Raw genomic sequence first — 23,525 nt, 5'->3', positions numbered from 1 at the left:
GATTATATTTTTGGTATAATAATACAAAGAAATCTAATTGCTAACTTTAGTAACTGAATGTAATGAAATGAATGTAACTTTTATACATTCATTTCTACCATATCGTTTGAGACAGGGAGTCAGCCTTAGGCAACACACTGCTCAGTTTGATTTCGTATGCTATGGATGTAGTTTATTCTTTCTATTCTTAGCAGAAAAAGTTCTCTGGCTAATCACCAAGACACTGCACATCGAGTACACCACAGCTGAGGACTTCAAAACTACTTTAAGAAAATTCTTACTCCCCCTGCAGTCAAAGGAAGCTTTTGCAGTGAATTTAAGAAGGGAAGGGGACCTGCATTTCTCCTGTGGATGCCCTAAAATGTACTTCGTGTTTGTGTATATGTATTTGTTTGCTTTGCTTTGTCACTTCCTAGTTAAGAAAGAAACTAGATTAAAATTTTAACATCAAAATAAATTTCTCTTGGATATCTTTGCTTACTATCTTTGTTTGCTGTACTTTTGTAAACAAGATGAATGGTGAGTAAACAGAAAAAGTTCTCAGATGATTAATAGTGACTCCTCTGAATCTGCTAAAACAGAGACCATTAGAAATGTGAGAGGCATTTTTAATGTAGGAAAGTACAGTTCTAATTAATTCACAATAATATTTTAAGGTATGATGTGAACTTTTAAAAGAAATTGTTTTAATACTAAATAATTATAATTATTACATAGATATATAATATATGTGATTTAGTAAATGTCATATATATTATAAATATATTTAAAATTTTGTATAATATGAAAATTTTCAGATATTGTATTAAAATAATACCACAATATACGTCGAATAGCAGTCATCTCATTACCCTCTTAAACACATGCCTTTTTTTTTTTCCCCCTAGAGATTCAGTTATGCTATTTCTTAAGTTCTCAGAGGACACAACATCCAAATAAAAGGATTTTTTTCCATACCTTCTCCTGATAGGACTGATTCATATTTTCTGTTTGCCTCTTTCTCTCTAAAATTTTATAGTAATTAGAAGCCTGATATAAAACAAAGCACTCTTCTGTGTCTGAAATACTGTGTTTTTCTTACACGTGTCAGCAGAAGGTTTTACTTTTTATTGTTTTGACAACTGAGACGGTGTATGTGAAACAGATGATCCCAGCTAACAAAGCTCATTTCTCATGACAGCTTGCTGGGCAGGAGAGGAAGGATTTAAGAATTGCATAACAGAATTAAGTACTGAATTTTTCAGATGCTTTAAAGTCAGTCAAAATAGAGCTATCTGTTTTGGCAAATAAAGGAGAGATTTTTTTTCATCAAAATGGATTATCTCCAAGAACCTATTTTTAGCTTGGAACATTAGCTTTTCTCCAGGCCACTCCCATAAAATTTGAAGATCAGATTTATGCTGTTTATACAAAGAGTATCTCCTGAAAGAAACACCTTGCACACTATCTTTTGGAAATACAAAAAGCCCTTATCAGGTAAACTCTTAACAGCCAGCCTTCTAAAGAAATCTGATATGCAGTCACTCATTGAAGAAGAGGCTGTTACGGAAGGAAGGTGAGGAAATTTTTTCCCTGAATGTGTTGTGTCCTTCTGCAGGTTGGGTAGCTGGTGTGTGAACCTTGTATTTGTTGCTCTGCCTCTCTTTTGGTGACTCAAGTTCATCTTGTTTATAGTAAAGTTCATGCTACAGTTTTGTGAGCAATGATCAGTTCATTTACCTCAAGAGACAAGGAATGAGGAACTGGAAAAGAAGCAGTTCAAGGGTGGAGTGTCCATTTCTTAGCAAATATTGTAAAATATGCCTTGTCTCACAAATGCAGATCTCAAGAGGCCCAAATTCTTCCTCTCACCTTTGTGCCTTTAAACATGACCCATGCCACCTGCGCCAGGTGAGTCCTGTACCCTTGGTATTTGTGAGCCTGAGGACTGAAGAAGTCAAAGAAATGTAACAGTCCATAGGTAAAAGAGCTTCTCAATTCCCAAATGGTTTCAGAACAGTCTCCTTTTTTAAGAGGGCAAGACAAAGTTTCTTCACCCCAGTGCTACAATGACACCCATTGTTCCTCATTTCAAGCTGGTGTTCATTGCATTAACAAACATTTCACTATTTAAGAGGTACATTCAACCTCCTAATCATAAGGAATTCCATTTACCACTTGAAAGAGCAAAGGGGATAACAATGAGTCCTCACCTCGCCTCCCTTGCTTGCCTCCTTCCTCTCGCCTCCCCATCTCCTCCTACGTTATTTCATGAGAACCTTAGCCTACTAGTACATATTGGATCAATCTACAGCTGCCAGGATTATGAATCAGGGTGCTGGTAGTTTTTCCTCTTTCCTGGGTTGCTCTAATAGCTGCATATTGGATGGGAAGTGCACTTCAATAGCTATGCAGAGCTGGTCAAACCTGCTTAGTTCATCCCAAAAGTGACACTTCTTGGCAGGAAAGCAAGTAACAGAATGGCTGAAGTTCTCCTTTCTCTCTCCTCTCCTTAGCTATAGCTGAGAGGCAAGCAAGGCAGTGACCAGGCAGCTTCTGCTCTTCAGGAGAGTTCATGCTTTGTGCTGGAGATACAGCTGGAACCGTGGAGAAGTGGGATGCAACTGGGGACGTATGGAGATATGGCCCTCGCAGTCTTTTCTTTAGAGTGATGTAGCTGTTTCAAACACTTAAGATAAAAAAATAATAATACTCCTCTTTAGGGTATTCATCGTATTCATCAGAGGCCAGGTATTCTGTTCAAATAGTTCAGTTTATCAGTCATAATCTAGAGCTCCTCAAGGATACCAGAGAACATAATCTAGAATATGACCTCTTTTCTCTGCAGTCCAGAGTCTGTGAGTGATAAGCAAACAAACTGATTTAAGGGCAGCAAGCAGTCTTAATCGTGGGTTTTGCCTAGGCATAATAATATGGGGTTCAAAGTACTGTGTTCTGGTACAAGGCTAAATGGAAATTTCTGTGGCCATTGATTGCATCATGTATCACACATGAGTGAGTCAGGGATGTTGTGAAATATTTCTTAGTGTTCGTAACAGGAAATCAATCCATAGCAGAATGTGAATTATGCTCTGATGATAAGTGTTCCTAACCTTATCACAGCATCTGGGTGTGTATAATTATTTTACAAACTTCTTCTATTACTTTATTTTGCCCTGGACAACATAGCATGAATGACTCCTTCGTTTGATGATGATACACATGTTTGTAGGGTCACTGTAATTTTTAAGTTACAATTTCTTTGTTGTATGTGATAATACAGCTTAGTATGATACGAGAAAAAATAAAATTACGAGTGGCACAAATACTCAACATCTCTAATTGCTGATGATTTATCTAGTTATTTCCCAATAAATACCAAGTCATTAAAGATGCCAGCTACCTAACAGAAAATGATAACACTATAAACAATTTAAAGAAAAAGAATGAAATAACCAACTTTGACTGACAGCACAGGCCTGTGGTTTTGAACAATTCCAGAATGCCCAGAAAGATACAAGCATTCCTTAATACTGACCTAGGAGATAAAATTTTCAGTTTAATAGAGACTATTGCTACTTTTCCTATTTGTTTTGGGATTCTTGATACCAGCATACAAATTTATTCCCATAATATCTTTTACCATGGAAACACAATTGCTTGACCTGTGCCGCGTTGTTTGGTTAGCTTTCTCTTAGTTTCCAGTTTTGCTTAGTAGTTACTAAGCAAATTTCAAATTGCTTGAGTTTGTTTCCCTTTTGTGTAACCAAATCCATGAGATTGTCTTGTTTTCCTGAAAGTGCTGTGTAAACTAGTACTTCCTATTATGTGGTTTTACAAGTTAAGAAAATTAGTCATTTACAGAACTCATTCAGAAGCATAGAGGGTGTTGGCAGTGGTTGCAATATTGCACAAATTACCAAGTATCAGAAATTTCTTTTAACAGAAAAATCTTTCTTTACCTTTATTCTCCATCTTTCTCCTTTGTGGTTGTTCTGTTATCTCTTTATCTAATTTCATACCTAGCTTTTACCTGTTGTGTCATTATATACAGTCACATATATTGCAACACTGTTGGAATGGGTCCAGAGGAGGGCTACAAAGGTGATCAGAGGGATGGAGCACCTCCCACACAAGAATGGGCTGAGAGAGTTTGGGTTGTTCAGCCTGGAGAAGGCTTCAAGGAGATCTTATAGTGACCTTCCAGTACCTGAAGGGGGCCTACAAGAAAACTGGAGAGGGGCTGTTTACAAAGGCAAAGCAATAATGGTAACACAGGTCAAGAAGAGGTCCTGCCTCATGAAAGAAAATTTCACATGTGGGAAGCATTGGGGTAAAAAAAAATAAAAGAAAAAAAAAGAAAAAAAAAGAAAAAAGAAAAAAGAAAAAAGAAAAGAGAAAAAAAGCAAGGGCAATTCAAAACATTCATCTTCTCAGCTGAGATTGTGTTCATTAGACATTTTGTATGTAGCCATTATCTCCATTCCACTTCTAGGGTAGAAATTATTACTTGGATCTAAGTCAATTTATCACAACTTCCAGTACCTGAAAGGGTCTACAAGAAAGCTGAGGACGGACTGTTCACAAAGGCTTGTAATGATAGGACAAGGGGCAATCGGTATAAACTGGAGGGGGCAGATTTAGACTAGACATAAGGAAGAAATTTCTTCACTATGAGAGTGGTGAGGCACTGGCATAGGTTGCCCAGGGAAGCTGTGGCTGCCCCATCCCTGGAGGTGTTCAAGGCCAGGTTGGATGGGGCCTTGGGCAGCCTGATCTAGTGGGAAGTGTCCCTGCCCATGGCAGGGGGGTTGGAATTGGATGGGCTTTAAGGTCCCTTCTGACCCAAACTATTCTATAATTCTATGATTCTATGTTTCTATGGTTCTATGATATTTATGCTTTGTATTGTTTTGATGTGTTTTCACACATCACTGTTATTTTATGTTATTTTTTTAATGTTATTTCTACCTCCTTCCTATTTAGAATCACAAACCAGCTGAGGCAGGAAGGCACCTGCATAGATCATTTGCTCCCAACATCTGCTCAAAGCAGAGTCAGTGAGAGCACATTGCTCAGGGCAGTGAGTATCTTCAAGGACAGGGACTCTGCAGCCTCTCTGAGCAACTTTTTCCTGTGTTGGACCACCTTCACTGTAAAAAATATGTCTTGCCTTTACATGGAATTTTTTGTATTTCAGTTTGTGTCCATTACTTCTTGTCCTGTCACCGGGCACTACTGAGAGGAATCTGGCTCTGTTGCCTTTACTCCTCCCATCAGGTATTTATGCACATAGATAAATCCCTGTGAGCCTGCTCTCTACCTTTTCTCTTACAGCAGGTACTCCAGTCCCATAATCAGTTCTGGGATCCTGTGTTGGACTTGCTCCAGTATGTCCATGTCTCATAGTGGGGAGCCCAGCACTGAACCCAGTACTGCAAAACTGTCTCACCAGAGGTGAATGGAAGGGAAGAATCAGCTCTCTCAGCCTGCTGGCAATGCTCTGCTTAATGCAGCACAAGGTGATTTTGGCCTAAAGGGACACATTGGTGGCTCATAATTTATTTTTTCTTTTTAATTTCAAATGTTCTGCCTTGTTCCTAAATCTTTGCATTGTTTCTGTCCTAGTCTTTTTGAATATGCGTATGTACCTTCAGTAAATCATCCAAGCACAACATCAAATATACGGTTTTCGTTAAATCACTGAGTTCTACCTTAAAGCAAATACATGTATTGTTTTCAGAAACCACACTGGATCCATTTTTCTTAAATTGTTTTCATCTTGTTTATGTGAATAAATAACCTTTTGCTATAAGTTTTCCTTGCAAAATCTCAGTTTCAGTCTCCATCTGAAAAAGCTTCCTTGATTCTCTAAGAGTCTATAATTGCTTGATGTCATGTTTTTCTGTCCTGTACTTGCAACCATTACTTTGAAAGCTATGGGTCTCTGAGTTGATTTTTTTAATCTGCTTTTCAGAAACTTGTCCACAGTCCCAGTCCTCTCCTCTCCTCTCCTCTCCTCTCCTCTCCTCTCCTCTCCTCTCCTCTCCTCTCCTCTCCTCTCCTCTCCTCTCCTCTCCTCTCCTCTCCTCTCCTCTCCTCTCCTCTCCTCTCCTCTCCTCTCCTCTCCTCTCCTCTCCTCTCCTCTCCTCTCCTCTCCTCTCCTCTCCTCTCCTCTCCTCTCCTCTCCTCTCCTCTCCTCTCCTCTCCTCACACAGTTGTGCAGGAATACCTCACTCAAACAAAACCAAAGGCTGTGGTCTGCTGGCATCTGGTTTGAATGGATCAAAGCACAGGAGGATTTACTCTTGCCTCGTTAAAAGTACTCAGTGAATCAACTGCTTTTTCTGTTGCTACTTCCTGATTTTCCCAATCATCTCCATTGTAAACCTCCTGAAGACAATGCCTGAATTCAAATACAATTTTCAATTGAACGTTACTAGCAGAGAATTTGGGATAGGTGGAAAAGTCCATTGCTGGAGAGATGAAAGGATAAGAAGTGAAGGATGAGGAAATCATAGCCAAAGTAAGAACCATTACTAGAGAAAAATATGCATGAAATTCAACCTGTTATCACTGGATGTCTGTGCCTATAAATTACAGACATGCCAATGCACCTAATATAACCAGACCTTTGTAATACCCCTTGGGTTTCTGCAGTTTTTGTTGTATTTTGATACACTATCTGAAAAAATCCCTCCTTAGTAGCCTGACTGCTTTTGATTTTATTGTGTTACACTGAGGTATAGTAAAAAAAATAAAAAAGAAGAAACACCCTATTTATTGCTTAATCCTATTTTCTAGTTAAAAGCTCTTTGCTTGATCTTAAAGCCTCATCGCCAGTGACTAGTTCTCACTGAAGCAAGAAGTACATTAACAGTGTGACGCATGATTTATTTTTAACAAAGACTCAAGGCAAGCACTGGAATTAGAGTATGTTTCATATAGCAAGATTTTATACAGGTAAGCAGTGTTCTAGCCAATCTGTTTTGCCTTTGGAAATAACATTTGAAACTTTTATAATATAATTAACTAGCTTCTCCTTTGGAATTGCACAGAAGGTCCCGGCTTATCCCAGAGAGTCTGTCTAGCCACACTGGGAATCTGACAGAAATCTGGGAAGAAAACTGCTGATATTGTACTGAGCTAATACTGCAGAAATGAATAGTCTTCCTTGCCTTCAAGATGCAGACAGGTGAAACAATAAGCTCCTCCTCTTATCAGCTGGGATTTGCTGAGGCTTAAAGCTTATTAAATCTGCAGAGCTGCTGAGAAGGGAATGCAAAGCTCACCTAGAGGCAAAAAAGCAGGAAAAAAAAAAAAAGATTCTTGGAGGAAGTAAGCCAAGGGGAGGAGAAAAACGTGAAACTACGTTCCAAGTGGCCTCAGGATGTACCAGGGCACAGTTAGGTTGAATATTAGGGAATATTTCTTCACTGAAATGGCTGTCTAGCATTGGAACAGGCTGCCCAGGGAAGTGGAAGTGGTTACTGTCCTTAGAGGTATTTAAAAGAAGTGTGGACATGGTGCTTTAGGGACAAGGTTTAACAGTGAACTTTGCAGTGCTAGGTTAAGGGTTGGAATTAATGATCTTAAAGGTCTTTTCTAACCTAAGCTATTGTAAGAAAAATATTTCCTCTTAGATCTACTGTTTAGTCTTGTCTCTACTTTCATGTGTGTCTTTCTATCTGATACATAGAGTGTAATTAGCTGCTACTTAATTAAGCGAACATATGTGAGTAACCATTTCAGACTTATGAAGCAAGGAATGCATTGTAACATCCCTGTGGTATTCCTGCAACAGGAAATGATCTGACATAGAGGCTCAAACACTGTTTTATTCTGCAGGAGATGCTTTGAAATGCAGGGGTCTGGGGTGGCTGCTTTATTTGTTTACCTCCTGAAATACTCATTTTGATCATTCCTGTTTGCTTATGCATACTGAGATTTACATTTAACAATAATTAAGAAGATTTTTTCACATTTTTTGCTGAAATTATTAGTATGAGTTTCAAACATTTAAAGAAGACTTCAATGTGAAAAAGCATTAAAACAAAACTAAAACTGGGAGAAACCACCAACTCTTCAAATTATATATATATATATTTTGGAAGTTTAGGTACTTATAAAGGAATGGTGCTTCTTGGGGATAAAAAACAGACAGAAAAGGTCACTGCTAAATTTCCTCTGTGAGAGTGGGCCTATCGCAAATTCTATGAAAGGAGCAGAACTGATGTCTTTGTGTCCCAGAAAGCTTAAAAATTAGTTTAGAAGACTCCCTGAAAGGATGTGAAAGGTGTAAACTTAAGCAGAGTGAGAGATGCTGGTACAACTTCTAGTCAAGCTTGTTGGAGAGATGTGGAAAAATACCCTTCATTGCTTAAAAGAGTAGTTGTGTTTTGCACTCTACACAGCATACTGCAGTTTCAAGCTCCTCTCTACTGCTAACTGAAATGCTTCATACCATGAGATATTTCAGTCAGCAGCAGAGAACAAGCTGTACACAGTATTTATGGTGTACATCAGTATTACAGTAAATATATCTCTGTATATCTACACATTGTGGACCACTTTTTATCCTCATTATTATTTGAGGCTAAAGGGGTATAAAAAAGTAGATGACATGTAGATTTTGTTTGAAATAATCAGTTTCTAAGTTATCATGCTACTAGTTAAAAAAAAAAAAAAAGGAAACAGAGAAAAAAGAAAACCTTTTGGCTTTTGGACGGGCACTGACAATGGAAAGAGGGCAGCCTGCCCAGCCTGCCCTGCTTACCTCTGATGCTTTACAGGCCACTTGTGATTCATGCACTGCAGACTAGGTAACACTGCTTATATGCTTACGTGCCCATGTGTGGTTATGCATGGAAACCACAATATAGTCTCTGCTATTAATGGGAACACTTGTACAATAAGGTCCATTATTCAGAATACATTGGTGCTGCATTATTTTTGACCTTAATTAAAAAAAATATGGGCAGAACAGTCTGACAAAAAAAAAAGGTGAATGAAGGATTATGAATGAAGAGACGTTGAGATCAAAAGGAAAGATTTCTGAACTGTGACAACACCAGTCTCCTAATTCATGTAAATTAATGAGAGGAGAAAAGAACATGAACTGAAAAAACTTCATTGAGTGGCTATTTATTACTAGAAAAGACTAGTGCTGGGAAGGTAATATAGAGCAGCTTCAGTGTGTTATGTCCAATACTGCTGTCTTTTGTCACAGAAAACTCTCTTTGGCCTTGGAGATTTTATTGAAAGGTGCAATGGTCTTGCTTGTAATTTTCTCATATCAATGGCTCTGCTTTTTTTTTTCTTAATTTTCACATAAATTGAACCTGTAGAGATAATTGGGTATAAATGAAACATTTGCGTAAGCCACAAAATAGAAACAAAATTTAATATGGGAATAAATTGTATGTTTTATTGATGAGAAGGAGCATGTAAGACAGCAAATGTTACCTGTTACATTGTCACTTGAAGTACAAGAAGCATATTATAATGCAAAAGGAAATCAGGAAATTCGTGGCCTTCATCTCCAGAGGTTACTAAAAGCTGTAATGGTCACGACTATTGAATTTTGAAATATTAAACACTGAGTGTCTGACTTAAGCAAAGCACCTGTGCTGAAGGTGCTACACTCCTCGACTTGGATTCCTGGAGGTAAAGTTCTGGGCCCCAAGCATAGCCAGACTTCTCAGTGCCATAGGAGCAGCCTCCTGCCATGGGCAGCTGGAAACAGCAAATGCAGGTAGGCACCAAAACTCCCCCATCTTTTCTAGAGACAAAAGGCTCTCTGTATCCATGCTCCTTTTTGCCCTCCTTGGGAACATGTGGCTACAGGTGCTCTTTGACAGGAAACATGCGGATGAGAGGAGAACAATGCCACAACCACCTTTTCACATAACACATGGAGGGTGTAGTAATTTGTTCAGGAGACTCTCTTCAGACTTTCTCCAAAACAGACTTGACTGGTACTTATTTGGAAAATAGAAATCCTCACATTTTTCCTAGAAAATTATATTGATCTGTTTTCTGCTACCAGCAATGAAGAAAGGAAACAACATGTGTGTGATGGAGGCTTTTTCCTTTCTAGAAATTGATGTTTTACTCAAAAAAATTGATTATACTGCTGTAATTGACACATTGGAAAACGAGTTTCAGGCTCTAATCAAGTGTGGGTTACTGGGCAGCTTGAAATAGCACTGGTTTTGCTGCTGTAAGGATGATAAATCGTTCATGATTGTCCTTTATGATAAAGTACTGGATAATGTGCTCATCCCCTTCCCATGCCCTCTTCTCTTCCGAAGAACAAATGTATTCAAAATATCCCCTTTGTCACATTGCACAAAGTAGTTGTAAAATAGGTGATAATCTTTAACCTTATAAATTTCAAAATTCCTAGTTAATATTATAGACCTACAAAATGAGAACAAGGCTAAAATTGTTTGATAACCTGGTAGACCTTAGTGTGTACATACCTGCTTGGATATATACACAGGAAAATGGATTTATTTTCTGCACTTATTCCTACTACCAATTTTAATAAAAAGCTATGCAGTATTGATCGTGTCAAAGGCTCTTTAAAATACAAACTTTTCACCTACAAGTGACAGGCAGCTGCCTATGCACTGTTTGAGAAAACAGGCTCAGGCTTAGCAGAGATTTATTTATACTGAACCTCTTTGGTGGAGACGGCAGCTACACAGAAAGAACTTTAGCATTCTTTTATGTTTATGGCAGTGTAGTGTTAGCAGTTACAACATATTGAGACACACCAGCTGGATGACGGTGGGCAAGGGTTACTTGGTGAAGAAATGATAAACCATCTAGTACTATCCTATAGATGAGTTCTCTAACGGCATTTTTCTGTTCTGCTTACTTCATCCAATAGTGTATCCCATTTGTAGCAGATGTGGACAGTGAAACAGCTAGCGCTGTTTGTATGTTCCGGCGACATTATTTTGGAGTAGTTCCACTGTGGTCTTATGAAAGCCCATGGGGACTTGTCCATGGCAAATTTCAAGTGTGGTCCCGGTGTGTGCCCTCCTGCCGAGTTTCATCCAAAAGGAATCTGCTTCATATGCTTCAAGAGGGAAACCAAAGTATATTGGAGGCATACAGTGGGCAGATTTTTTTGAAAATAAACTCTTGAACTGAAATAAAAAGCTGACGCAGATGTACCTAGGGTAAAAATTCAAGCAGTTTCCTGGAGGAACCTCCCCGGGTGAAGAACAAACATGGTAGAGGAGGAAACAGAGAACTATGCAAATTACTTGAAATGTCTTTCTTTTTTGGGAGGACTGGGGTGAGGATAACATGTTCTTGATGCATTGGACTTGCTGTAGCAAAGTACACTGACAAAAATAAGTTGGTGTGGCCTCAGGTAGTCTGAGCTACATTTACAGATGAAGGGACTGACAGAATGACTCCCTAAGGTGCTGAGGCTTTCCCTCTTCTCTCACGTCTGTTCCACTGGGTGAAGGAGGCACAGCACATGTGGATGTCTTTGTGAAAAGGGTCAGGTGCCACTAGTATAGTCTCTCAACTTATTCAGCTCTGAACCTGGCCCTCAGAGCACTATGCTCAGAGAGGTCGATAAGCTGGAATGTGAGAATTCATATAGGACAATGCTTCTTAGCTGTGGATAACCCTTCCAAGGTCATGAATTAATGTGGCAAAAGTCACTAGAATAAATGAGTGTCCCAAAGACTAGAGTGTCAGGATACTAAAGTGCAGTTTGTATGAGAAGAAACAATAATTCTACATCTCCCTTCCATAGGCACATCCAGTCATCGTGCAGAAATAGTGTTTTACTTCCTCTAGAGTGCTAAAAACATTATATATATATAGCTGAGGAAAAAAGCCATTTTTTTTTCCAAATCTGTGTCCTGGAAGGTAAGCCTTAAATCTATATTTAGGTATCTATATGAAAATAGGTACATATACAGTGGTTCTGTATAGCTGTGCTTTTCTTGCTCTGGAAGCACTTTTTACTTTCAAAACCCTGTCCATTTGTATCTTGCTGCTTTTACATGGATTTAGATGATTTAAAAAATATTTCAAAAACTCTCTGAGGATCTTCACAGAAATGACTTTTTATACTACCAAAGTTGTTTCCTGACAGTGTAACTAGAAATATTGAGCTCCTGTGTATACAGAGCTCTACGGATCTACAGAAAAGGTAAAACTTTACCAGAGATTTATTTCTTGCTCCCCCCAGTACATAATGGAAATGCTGAAAACAGTGTTGGACCAGTATAAATTTGACAAGGCCTGAGATTGGACCATAGTACTGGTGAAAGATCAGAATAAAACCCCCAAGAATGTTAATATTAATGTCAGTGTTAAGCATGAAAGCATTGTTTGTTACTACTGTAGCTTTGCTTCTACAGGGAGCACTTTTTGCAGCGAAGATACACATTTGCATTAGACTGCAAATTTGGTTCAGTTTTTGTGCTTTTTAGATGCTGTTGATCCTAGAATAGCATATGATTACGCATAACATTATTTGGTTAAACTGTTGTGTGAGTTAGCTAGAGATGTGTAGGTAGGGCTAGACTGACGCATATGCCTCTTCCATGCCTGTGGCTAAAAAGACTTTGGATACTAGTCCCGATCATGTATCATATTACAACAAATATCTAGCAAAGTTATGTTAATAGAGGCTTTGTAGTACAATGTGTTTTATGGCTGGCAAATTTGGAGGCTTCTGAGAAAAAAAAAAACCCTACAAAGTCCTCAATAAAGGTGTTAAAATACACTGAGAATGAAAAAAACAGTCCAGCTACGTCCTTCAAACAAGAAATGTCCTCTGTCCTTTTAGGAATACTCTAACACCAATCTCAGAGCCATATCAATTGTCCGTTCACCTCAAACTTGAAAGGTGAACTCCCAGTTTCCCAAATTGTTTTCATATACTGCCCCCGTGAGCACAAGCTGCCTGCACAGGTATATCAGGCACTGAGGGACTGAACACACCTCAAGGCTAACTTTCAACCTGACAGGTTTTGTAGATACCTGGCAAAACCTGATAAACCAGCTGAGCTGTGCTGTTTGGTGAAAGCTGAGATGTACAAGGGTCCGCAGAGAGCAAAACAGGCCTGCTGTAAAACACGTGTCTGCTTTGGCATCTCACCCTTCCTACCTGTTTGGCATGACAATCATGACATGTCTAGATGTCTTGATGTGTCAGTTAAAAGGAGAATGATAGGTAGTGATTGAAATGGACTACACTGTAAGTTGCCAAGAAACGACCTGTTTCTCTAAGATTTTTCTAGGTGTTCAATTCACTAGGGATTTTTTTTTGTGTAATAGTTAATAAAGAGAAGTCCATCTGCCTGGACTGAGTGTGTTGCAATCAGCTATTTTAACAGTATACAGTTTCACAACAAAGTTTCATTTAGACATAAAAGAGGAAGCAAGCTCATCATGTTGCAGTTCAGTCAGTTATAAAACCCCCTCATCTCCTAAGGGACTTTCTTTCTATGCTCCTGTGCTATAGAGGATTAGAAATAAAACGCAGGTCATCTTAGAAGTGCGTTTAAAAAGGAAATAAAACCAGAAAATTGCATTTGTGGTGGGAGAGACTCACAGGAACCTTTAAACTGGTTAGAAGACAACTAATTTTCTGTACCTGATCAGCTGCTGTATCTTTAGAGGTAAGAATTGAAATATATTGTGCGCTAATTAAATGTGGGAAAATGTTTCTCTTGCTTATCAAAGTGGTTTGGTTCTGTTTGTGCGGGATCAGAGCTGGTAGCTGGTAAAATGAAAATGTACTTATTCTGTTTCGAATGCATGTACAAGTTTTCAGAGTCTCAGCCTGTATCCACAAGCAGATTCTGCTGCCTTAAGATGTGAAGAGAACATTTCAAAAGTGCCATCTTCATAACCATAACTTACTGTGGTTGCAATGCAACTTTGCAATGCAAAAAAAATTGTACCTTCGATATTTCTAGTCTTTAATAAAATCATATAAAAATGTTTTCCGGAATACTTTTATGGGAGTCTTAGCAGGTGTGTTGCATTTATCATAATTATGGTATTTGTATTGATCTTTCTGTGCATGTTAGTGTCTAAATAATGTCTTCAAAGTGGAGTACTTTGTACAGCAGAAATAAAACCAGCTACCATAATAAATAAACATGGGCATTATATTTAAATAATAGAAAAAAAGCTGAGATAGCTCTGAAAACAGGATGATGTTTTAAAAAATATAAACAAAGAAGCTTTATCATTGCATTTTCTTGGTTCACTGCAGATTCACAGCTTGTCATTGGTGTACACACACAAAATGCACTCTCCCCCCTCCTTTTTATACTCTACAGCGGATGTGACTAACGTTTCAATGCTTGTTAGCGCACCATTTCCCTCACTTCTCCTGGGAAACCCCTTCTGCCTTCTCTGTCTTACTTTACCATTTATTCTTTTCACTTCTAGAAATTGTATTTTCTTCGATAAGAATGCACATGAATTTATTTATCCTTTACCTCAACTGATTAGATACAAAATACTGCAATCCACAAAAACTAACAACTCACTGAAATAAACAGAAATCCAGAAACATGAAATGTGTTCCACCCTAGAAAGACATGAAAGCCAAGCGTAGAAATATTGTGCAATCATCCTTATGAGTATGGAGCTTAATCCTATCCTGCCTCGTACTTTATGTTGTTGCTTATGACTGTGGAGATGAGATGTAAAATGCTATCAGAACAGATTGATCATGTCCGAAAACAGCTTTGTATGGATATAGAGGACCAAGAAAAGTGTGGAATATTATAAACCAGGCTTGCTCTGTGTGAAGTTTCAAGGAACTGCTAAACCAGACTTGGATGGGAAATTGAGAGCTCAAGAAGCTGTGTTTGCCCACGTAGAGTTTTCATTGCATTTTTATGGAAGCCTGTCCCCCAGAATTCCATTAAAGATATACAACATCACTCGAACAAACAATAAGAATGTATTTTTTTTTCTGAATGAAAGAAAGCAGGTGCTCCTGAAGCTCACTGCCATCCGGTTAACATGATTAAAAATTAATAGACATTCTTGTATAACAGGAACATTCAACAGTACAATAGACATCTAAGGTGTAATGTGTTCTCGGGGGGGATATCTGCCCTCACTTGCTTCCTTCAGCCTCTACTTCAAAGAGATTCCCTCATGCTCCTGAAATACAGACTTTGTATCCTCTCAAACCTACTCTATTCGTTCCCCTCCAAGACAGCCTATATTCCCCCCTAGGAGAAGCACTCCTAGCTTTCCTGCATCTCTTGAACTGTTGACGTGAATAAAATTGAGCAGGGCCTATGCTTTCTTCTGTGGGAAAATGAAAAGATGGTAGGGAGCGGACAATAGGGATTTGGCTCATGACCACTGCTGAAGGAGCCTCATGGCGCAGTCCTACTGGTTCCAGATCTTCCGGAGCAGCAGCAGCATTCGGATGCTTCTGCAAAAGCAGCCCTTAGCTATTCCTCTTGTCTTCTGCTGTGGACAAAGTGGGCCAATTCCTACTTTAAATAGCAGTCACTGTTATCATAGAATCATAGGGTCATTGAACAGCCCAGGCTGGAAGGCACCTCAAAAGATCTTCTGGTCCAATATTTCATGGGAAGAGGAGCCTACATGAGATTATCTGGCACCCCTTCCAAGTGTCTTGAAAACCTTCAGTGATCTACCTACCACATCCCTGGGGAGATTGTTCCAGTCATTGATTATTCTCACGGTAAAAAATTGCTTTCATATATTGAGGTAAAACCTCTGCCAATGCAACTTGTCCCAATTGCCCCTTGTCTTCTCCATGTGGCCGCTTGTGAACAGAGAGCTTCTGTCCTCTTTCTAGGTGCACTTTAAGTACTGGAATACAACGATGAGGTTCCCACCCTTCTTTTCTCCAGGGAAAAGTGTCCTAACTCCTTCAACCTTTCCTCACAGGACAGGTTCTCCAGCTCTTTGATCAACTTCATGGCGCTCAACTGGACCCCTCCAGTCTGTCCCTGTCTTTCTTGAATTGCGAGGACCAAAATTAGACACTCTAGGTATAGCCTGACAAACACTGAATAGAGTGGGACGATCACATCTCTGTCTCTTCTTGTGTCCCTGCAAATGCAGCCCAGGGCCCATTTTGCCTTCACTGGTGCAGCAGCACACTGCTGACCACTGTTCAGCTTGTTGTCCACCAAGATGTCCAGGTCTTTCTCAGCAAGGCTGCTTCCCAGCCATGTCCTAGCTTGTACTGGGCTTTTTCATTATGTCATCCCAAGTGCAGGGCCTTGCACTTGTCTTTGTTAAACATTGTACTGTTATTGTTAGCCCGCTCTTCCAGCCTGTCCAGGTCTCTCTGACACATCCACCTCACCACCCGGTTTAGTGTTATCAGCATTACCTTTACCCTAGCCAGCCCTGGGCCCTGGAGATAGCACTTATCAAGAGGGGTTCAGGTACTAAAGATCTGTGGGTTTCAGATGTTAAGGAAAGGCTATACTAATCCATATGCACAACTCATACTACTTCTTTGCTCTCCTGATTTCCCTACACTGCATGCAGTGAAGCTTCCCGGGAGCTGTTTCACAGAAGGTGAGATATGGGTCCTGCAATGCGTGCAGGCTTGCTCTCCAGCCTATCCTGCTTGCCTGGTGAAATCTTGCATGCATGTCCTGCGGTTTGAGGTACATCCCAAACCTCACTGAAGAAATATGTGTCTCCACAACCTGGAAAAGTGTCTCTTAAAATAGGGAAAAAAAGTGCTACAGATGGACCCATGCTATTCGAGTTCCCTGAAGACAGGGATACTTTGTCATCTAGGGTCCTATCTAGTAAGTCAGCTAGAACGTAAGGTGTAATGTGTAATAAAACTTTAACTGCAGCTACCAGCAGCACAACTTTAGTGCCATTCAGAGCCTTGCTCAGGGATTTAAAAGCCAAACACATTCAAAACAAGCTTGTCCCTTCTTCATCTCCTCCTTTTGTAATGCAAAAGAATGTCCCTTTCTCCAAAGATATGTGATCCCAGTGTTCTTCCCGTTCTCCCTAGCAACTTTTCATCTTGCTCAGGTTTTTATATAGGACACAATTTGTCATATTTCTTTGTGTACCCTTCTCAGACTCTCCTTAAGTGTTTGGTTTGTCCTGAGCCAAGAACTCCCTGTTTGCCTGCTCCCAGACTCTAATCTGAGATCTTTATCCAAATATTGGCACCATCTTCAAGCACTATAACCCAGCAAATTTGCTGCCACTTGGAAAATACTGGCAATACCACTGAATTCTCCACATGGCTTTAAAAATTCATCCTGCCTTTGGGCTTTTTTTCTGCTGAAGAACTGAACAAAAAACCCAGACAAGACACAGGAGTTTTTAAGATCATCTGGCAATAATAAGGAATATGCCAGGTAAATTCAGACAATCTTCTCTATCTCCACTAGGCTTTGATAGAATGTAGTCAGCTCCCATTGCCAGGACAGTAGCCACACAAGAAAAAATCTCTTTGTTCACATCACATGCAAAATGCATCAGATTAGAATTGTAAAAGATACCAGTTTTTTTGTCCTTGTGCAAGGAAAGTCATGCAGTTATTTTCAGGAAGACGGAAATGAAATCTGAGTTTAAGGAGCGTGAACCCAAAAATATTGAAAGACATTAAATATAACCCCTATGTAGTTGGGATCCTGGTTTATAAGTGTCTGTGGCATGGAAGGAGGATTGAGAAAAGGGTCACAAGAAAGCAGAATTACTGAAAACTGTCATCCTTATCAGGTGTAAAATGCAACAATTTTAGTTGCCTCAATTGCATGACCAGCCATTGATAGTGATGAAATAACAACTTGACAGGTTTATATATTATATTAAGTACAAGGACTAGAGACAGATGCATCTCTCTTTTGCATTCAGGCTCTCAACGCTACCTATCAAAACTTCAATCAGATTCTCTTGCAGAGCTGGGAAACATTGCCAACATTGGAGGGTAAACTTGTAACTCGTTCAGAAAAACACACAACTCCCAAACGCCTAATGTTTTTGAATTCACCAGTTCTTTTGTTTCTACTCCTGGCTCAGCCAGTGTGCTCTAAATCTCTTAAAATATGTATTGCAGAATGCAGTGCCAAGAAATGAAACCGACGGGTTTCATTTCCCCAGTGTATCACCTTATGACAGAAACAACATACATCTGGGTAGTAGGAGGGGCAGAAGTGTCACATGCTACCTGAACACAACTGGCTTTTCGTATATTGGTTGAGCAGTGAACAGGCCATATGTTGTATTTCCACTCATTTCTCAGAATCCACATTAAAAGTAAGTATAGGAATAAGTACATACCAGTTCTAGAGAACTGGTTAGTGGCATCTTCATAACAAAGCCATCTGTGCCGTGTATGAGTAGGGGAAGGGAACAGCCTTTGCACTGCAAAACCAGGAAACAAGAAAAAAGAGAGAGGGGAGGGGGAGTAAGTCTATAGCATGAGTAGCTCTAGCATTTGGATAAGATTTCTGTGGTGTCACCTTAATTGCAGCTAAAACCCCAAAGCAAGGCAACAGCAGCATACTGTATGGAATTCCAAGCCCCAAACATGTTTTTTTCCCCTTTCTTATGTAAATAGATTGCTTTTTATTAATTGTTACCTGCCTGTGGGAAATCTCACACAACCGGCAGCAGCAGAGAGGACCCAGAGTCACCAAAGCAAGTGTTTGGACATGCTTAATTTCTGTTAATATTTCCTTCTGAAGGATGTTTATTTTCCGTCCAGCCTCCTTCATAGTTTAGAAGTGTTCCCCCCCCGCCTCTCGCACCCCAAAGAAAGCATTTTCTCACTTTGTCTTCTTCCCAACATCTGCCTAATGCCTATATCCCTATTTAGAAAGGATTTAGCCAACATTTATCATTAGTGTAGTATTTTGCACTAGCAGCTGTGACACATGAAATACTTTACTAAGAAATAAAGAGTCCTTTCACTCTCGGAAAGGTAAGTTGAGCAGTCAGCAGCAGCATGGGATAGTACACTGTGTTCCAGAGAAATGCCACCTCCCCGTTTATAGTTTGTGGAAAGTTATTCTCATTCTGATGCTCCATCACGGTAGGTGTTTTGAAATAGACAAGCAAACCGTCAAATAACTGGGACATATGCTCATATCTGCACGGACAGTATCCGTAAGGATTAAAATTATATAATTGGATTAAATAGTAAATGAAGAAAAGCACCTGCTATTAAAACAAAGACAAGTTATTTGATCCTCTAGCTCACAAAATATTTTGTACTATAGAAAGAAAAATCCCATTTTTCTTTTATTAATTTAGTTTTTATTTAATATTTACCTTCTCTTTACTGAACCACAAAATTTATTTAGAACTTCTTTCTCATAGATAGTCGTCCTGACATCTGTTTGAAAAAAAGGAGAAAGAGAAAAAAAGGAGAAATAAGAACTATTATTGGGGTATGGAACTGCTAAAGGCTGAACAGAACATTTGCTGATGTGCAGATGGATGTCCTTGCTAGAGAGTCCTGTATTTCTATGCTAACATGTCTTTGCAGCTTTTGAGACTGAGCTGCCTGCTTGGAGTGGAGAGAGTTAGTCAGTGCTGTAACCTCATCACGGCTTTGCAGAAATGCAATGGAAACTGATTTCAGAGCTGGTGATACTCATGATTAATCCAACAGTGCAGGAGCTGGAGTACTTCTGAAATATGCACTTTCCTGTGTATTGCACTGAAATGTGTATCTTCAAAAGTACAGCGCAGATTTCTACAGCTAGGTTAGTCAGGTTAAGATCTTTTATGGTAACTGGAGAGTGATAAGGAAATCTAAGACACAATTAATCTCATTTCAATTTAGGTGTCTTAAAACAGGCCAGATGAGTCATGCCTCCAAAAAGCTGTGCTTTAGCCATTTACATTTTCATGTTTAAAAGTTAGAGACAATTAATTCCATCCTGCTTGATATGCAGAAGTGAAAAATGCTAATTTAATGAATTGGGATTTTTTTTAATGAAAAAGGAACCACATATACAGTCAATTAGTCTGGAACAGAGCGGGTGGTACTCTCAATATGAATGTCAAATCAACATAGTTCAGGGGCAGCTGACAGACCATACACACCAAAACTTACTTCAAAGCATTTGAGAAAAAGGGGGAAACCCTTTGGCTTCTTTCTGAAGTCAACAGCAAAAGTATAAATAAGTGTAAGCTATTACAGCAACTATTACCACAACAAACTATTTCGTTCCTCTTTTCCCAACTCACTTGTCATTGGATGTATTGGGCAAGCCATACATTATATTATACAGAATGTGCTTTGATGTGATTGAGTTAGCAGCACAACAGGGAGACTAGCTGATCGCTTCACTCAAGTCCTGTAGAAAGACGGAGACAATGTTGTTCATATCCAATTTGGAAATCCCTGTCTGCAGCTAGTAAGAGACTTGTGAGTGTAATCACCACTCAATGATTTTGTAATGAACTGATGTTTTTTCCTTGTCATTTTTCTGACTACTGGTGGTTCCTTTCCTTTGTTGAAGGATGCTGTCGGAAGGTTACCTTTATGGAATCGCCTACCTCTGTGAAGACCTGAACTCTGAACTCTACAGCAAGAGTTCAGCTGAGGAAGTTGTGTATGAAATGAGGTCCATTAATTTTTCTTCCACGGATGAAGCACAAGGAAAAAGCCTTCTTCAGAGATGCAGATCTGCTGGCAGGTGCATTTCCTCAGTCTGCTCTAGCAAGCACAGCAGAAGGCAGAAGGATAATCTCCTACAGCCTACACAGCACCCTGCATCTGAAGGGCAGTCATCCCCAGCTCTGCATGTCTGTGAGGGGCTGACAAAAAAAGACACCTACCTGGTTCCACCTTCCTGCAAAAGCATTTGCAAGAACTACAATGATTTGCATATAGCTGGGGACTATGTGGTGCCGATCAGCTCAGTCACAACAGATTTTACCTGTGACAGTGGCATAGGCCCCTTCTTGGAGTCCTCAGAGATTCCTCCCCCCATGGACTCTGTGAGGATCCCCCCCAGTGACACCAACCGCAAACCGGTCCAAGGCTATTCCTCGTGCTGGCGGCTGGCAAGCTTAATGCCCCATCAGCAGCCCCTCTCAGACTCAGCCCTGAATGACTACCTTGAACAGAAACTGATGGAACTGTATAAGCAGTACATCATGGATAGCACAGCAAACAGAGCATCCCCTACTCAGATCCTGGCCTCAGAGCTTATAATGACTAACGTAGATCAAATCACCATGCAGATATCACGGGAGAGGAATATGGAGACCACCAAGGCCAAAGACATTGTTATTAGCCGCTTCTTACAAATATACAGTGAAAAAATATCCTCAGAAATTAGCACACCTAGTTTGCATATTTCCCCATATAGCCACACTAATACATAATATTTGAATACTTGCCATTAAAAGCTTTTATGTTTTGCAAAGTCAGCTTCTAGTTTCTTAAGACATTTTTCTGTTCCATAAAAATGCATTTACCACCTACCAATTAATTAAACCTTCCAATACATATTAAATAAGTGAAAATATTTGTAATGTGCAGCCCCCATCATGGGCCAGATGCCATTTTTTAAAAAAGAAATAAATGAAAGTTTTTCTGCAAGGGCTTATTTCAGTGAGTCTCAGACATTAAAAAAAGTTTTGTAGAGAAATGACTAAGAGCGTATGACATTCTTCTAGTGCTTTTCCCCTCATGTGCTTGACATTTGATCTCAACTTTCCTCTGTCTGGAGTCTGCCATCTTACCCCTAGGACTGTGTGAAGTGAAGGCTTATGCCTGCACAAGCACAATCACAGAGGCACAGGAATACAGAATTTAGGATTTCATGTTGTCCATCTCCCTGCCCCAAATGGCTTTACTTATGACATCCCTCACAGAATTTTTCATAATTTGTTCTTAAAGATATCGACTGATAAGCTTTATGGTTTCTTCTGTATTAACCCGAATTATTTCACTGGTGTCTTCCTGTTCAAAAGTTACCATCCTTTTTTTCTGAAGCAAAAACTGCTTACAAACAGACTTCATCAGTAGGAATGTCAGAGTATAACTGTGTGTTTTGCACCGAGGTGAAGTTTTGCAATGGATGATGGTGACCCATGATCACAGACAGACACCACTCTTGCCAGCTACTGTGCAGACCTGCGGCTGTGAAGTGGTCGTATAGAGATAGCGATTATAAAAATATGAAAGAGGAAGAAGAATTCACTTTTGTTAAGAGAACTGTATACTGCAAAACAGGGGTTAGTCCGAAGCACTTTTGATTAATGAAAAAAGTTCCTTTGAATGCCTAAGGAAAGCTGAAACAGACTGCTGGGCAGCATGGCTAACCTTTCTTTTGTTAGGATCATTGCTGTGTAAAATAGGTCAAGGTCTTTTGAAAGTGATGTGTTTCTAATGGGAAGGTCCTGTTTTGCAAAATTTCACTAAGTGTTAAAAAATAAGGAAAGAAAAAAAACAACGGAGTGGCATTGAGGCAATGATGTTATCTACTTTGAGTCTGTATAGAGTTTAACATATTGTTAATGCCAATCCATCATTGGCTGACTTTCTAAGTATTAGTGTAATATAAATACTAATTTATAATAAATATTTTTTTGCATTATTGATTGCACTCCTGTCCTTTGTGTTATTTTTTTTTGTTTTTAGTAAGTCATGCCTTTATGTATGTTTCAAAATCAAGCTTAAAATAGTAAACATGTCAGTTTATTCTATTGCTGCTGTCTTTCCAGATATTACTGGGACAGCTTAGTATATTTTCCTGCTTATGCAATGATGGGGTATCCAAAGAAACAGTTGCCATAAGAACATCTGATGTGCGAATCTAGAGACTGTATATCTGTTGCCATAGTAGCCTACCCAAATGCTGTTATTCAGCAATTTAAGATAGACAGTTTCTGGAATATAATATTTCTAGACTGTGATCAAATGCAATTTACAAATAGAAAAAAAATAGCTATTTTTACAAGAAAATAACATTCATGGTAGTGCATAGGCACACGTGTGTCTTCCATGCAAAATCCATTACCAACAGATCTCCCACACCTTTTTAAACTCCCTCATGATAAAAGGATACACTAGAATCTATGAAAATGGCTTGCAGAAGACAGCAAAATCAAGCAAACATAGCAAGCTTTATGTCCTAAAAATACAGATCAGGCTTTTCAAAACACGGGGCTTTGGTCCATGCCTATTGACATTCATGTCACTGAATTTTAGTAGTAAAAGATGTATCAGAAAGCAACTTGCAGAGTTGAATGAATAAATCAATACCCTTGCTGAAAGATCTGGCACCTCCATCAGAGAACGTAATCGGTTCTTCCACTCATTTCTACCTGCTCCACAGACCGCATCTTGCACAAACAAACCAGCATTTTATTGTTTGTTATTCAGAAAGCCAGTATGGCCCTGACTGAGACCCACAGGGAGCACCCGCTTGCCAGCAGAGAAAGGGATACAGCAAGGGCGGCTGGAGAACAGGGGCTGAGGGGTCTGCCCAGACCCACGTGGAAGGTCCTCTCCTTTGCTGGGCTCACTCCATCCCTGCTGTGTCAGA

At 39.4% G+C, this 23,525-nt stretch overlaps 1 protein-coding gene across 1 annotated transcript; it reads left to right on the top strand.

The window, feature by feature from the left end:
* The first annotated feature begins 13,408 nt into the window (after positions 1–13,408).
* Positions 13,409–22,507, top strand: TASL (TLR adaptor interacting with endolysosomal SLC15A4). Its single transcript, XM_009561098.2, has 2 exons — positions 13,409–13,643; positions 20,487–22,507. Exon 2 carries the CDS (start codon positions 20,488–20,490, stop codon positions 21,355–21,357), a length of 870 nt encoding a protein of 289 aa, XP_009559393.2. The 5' UTR covers positions 13,409–13,643; position 20,487; the 3' UTR covers positions 21,358–22,507.
* Positions 22,508–23,525: the final 1,018 nt, after the last annotated feature.

The sequence above is a fragment of the Cuculus canorus genome, chromosome 1 (assembly GCF_017976375.1).
Source record: "Cuculus canorus isolate bCucCan1 chromosome 1, bCucCan1.pri, whole genome shotgun sequence".
Classification (NCBI taxonomy): Eukaryota; Metazoa; Chordata; class Aves; order Cuculiformes; family Cuculidae; genus Cuculus; species Cuculus canorus.
The sequence above is the reverse complement of the archived record's forward strand: the minus strand, read 5'-3'. Positions and strand labels throughout refer to the sequence as shown.

Coding starts and splice junctions, on each gene's coding strand:
- TASL (XM_009561098.2), top strand. CDS start 20,488: ATGCTGTCGGAAGGTTACCTTTATGGAATCGCCTACCTCTGTGAAGAC.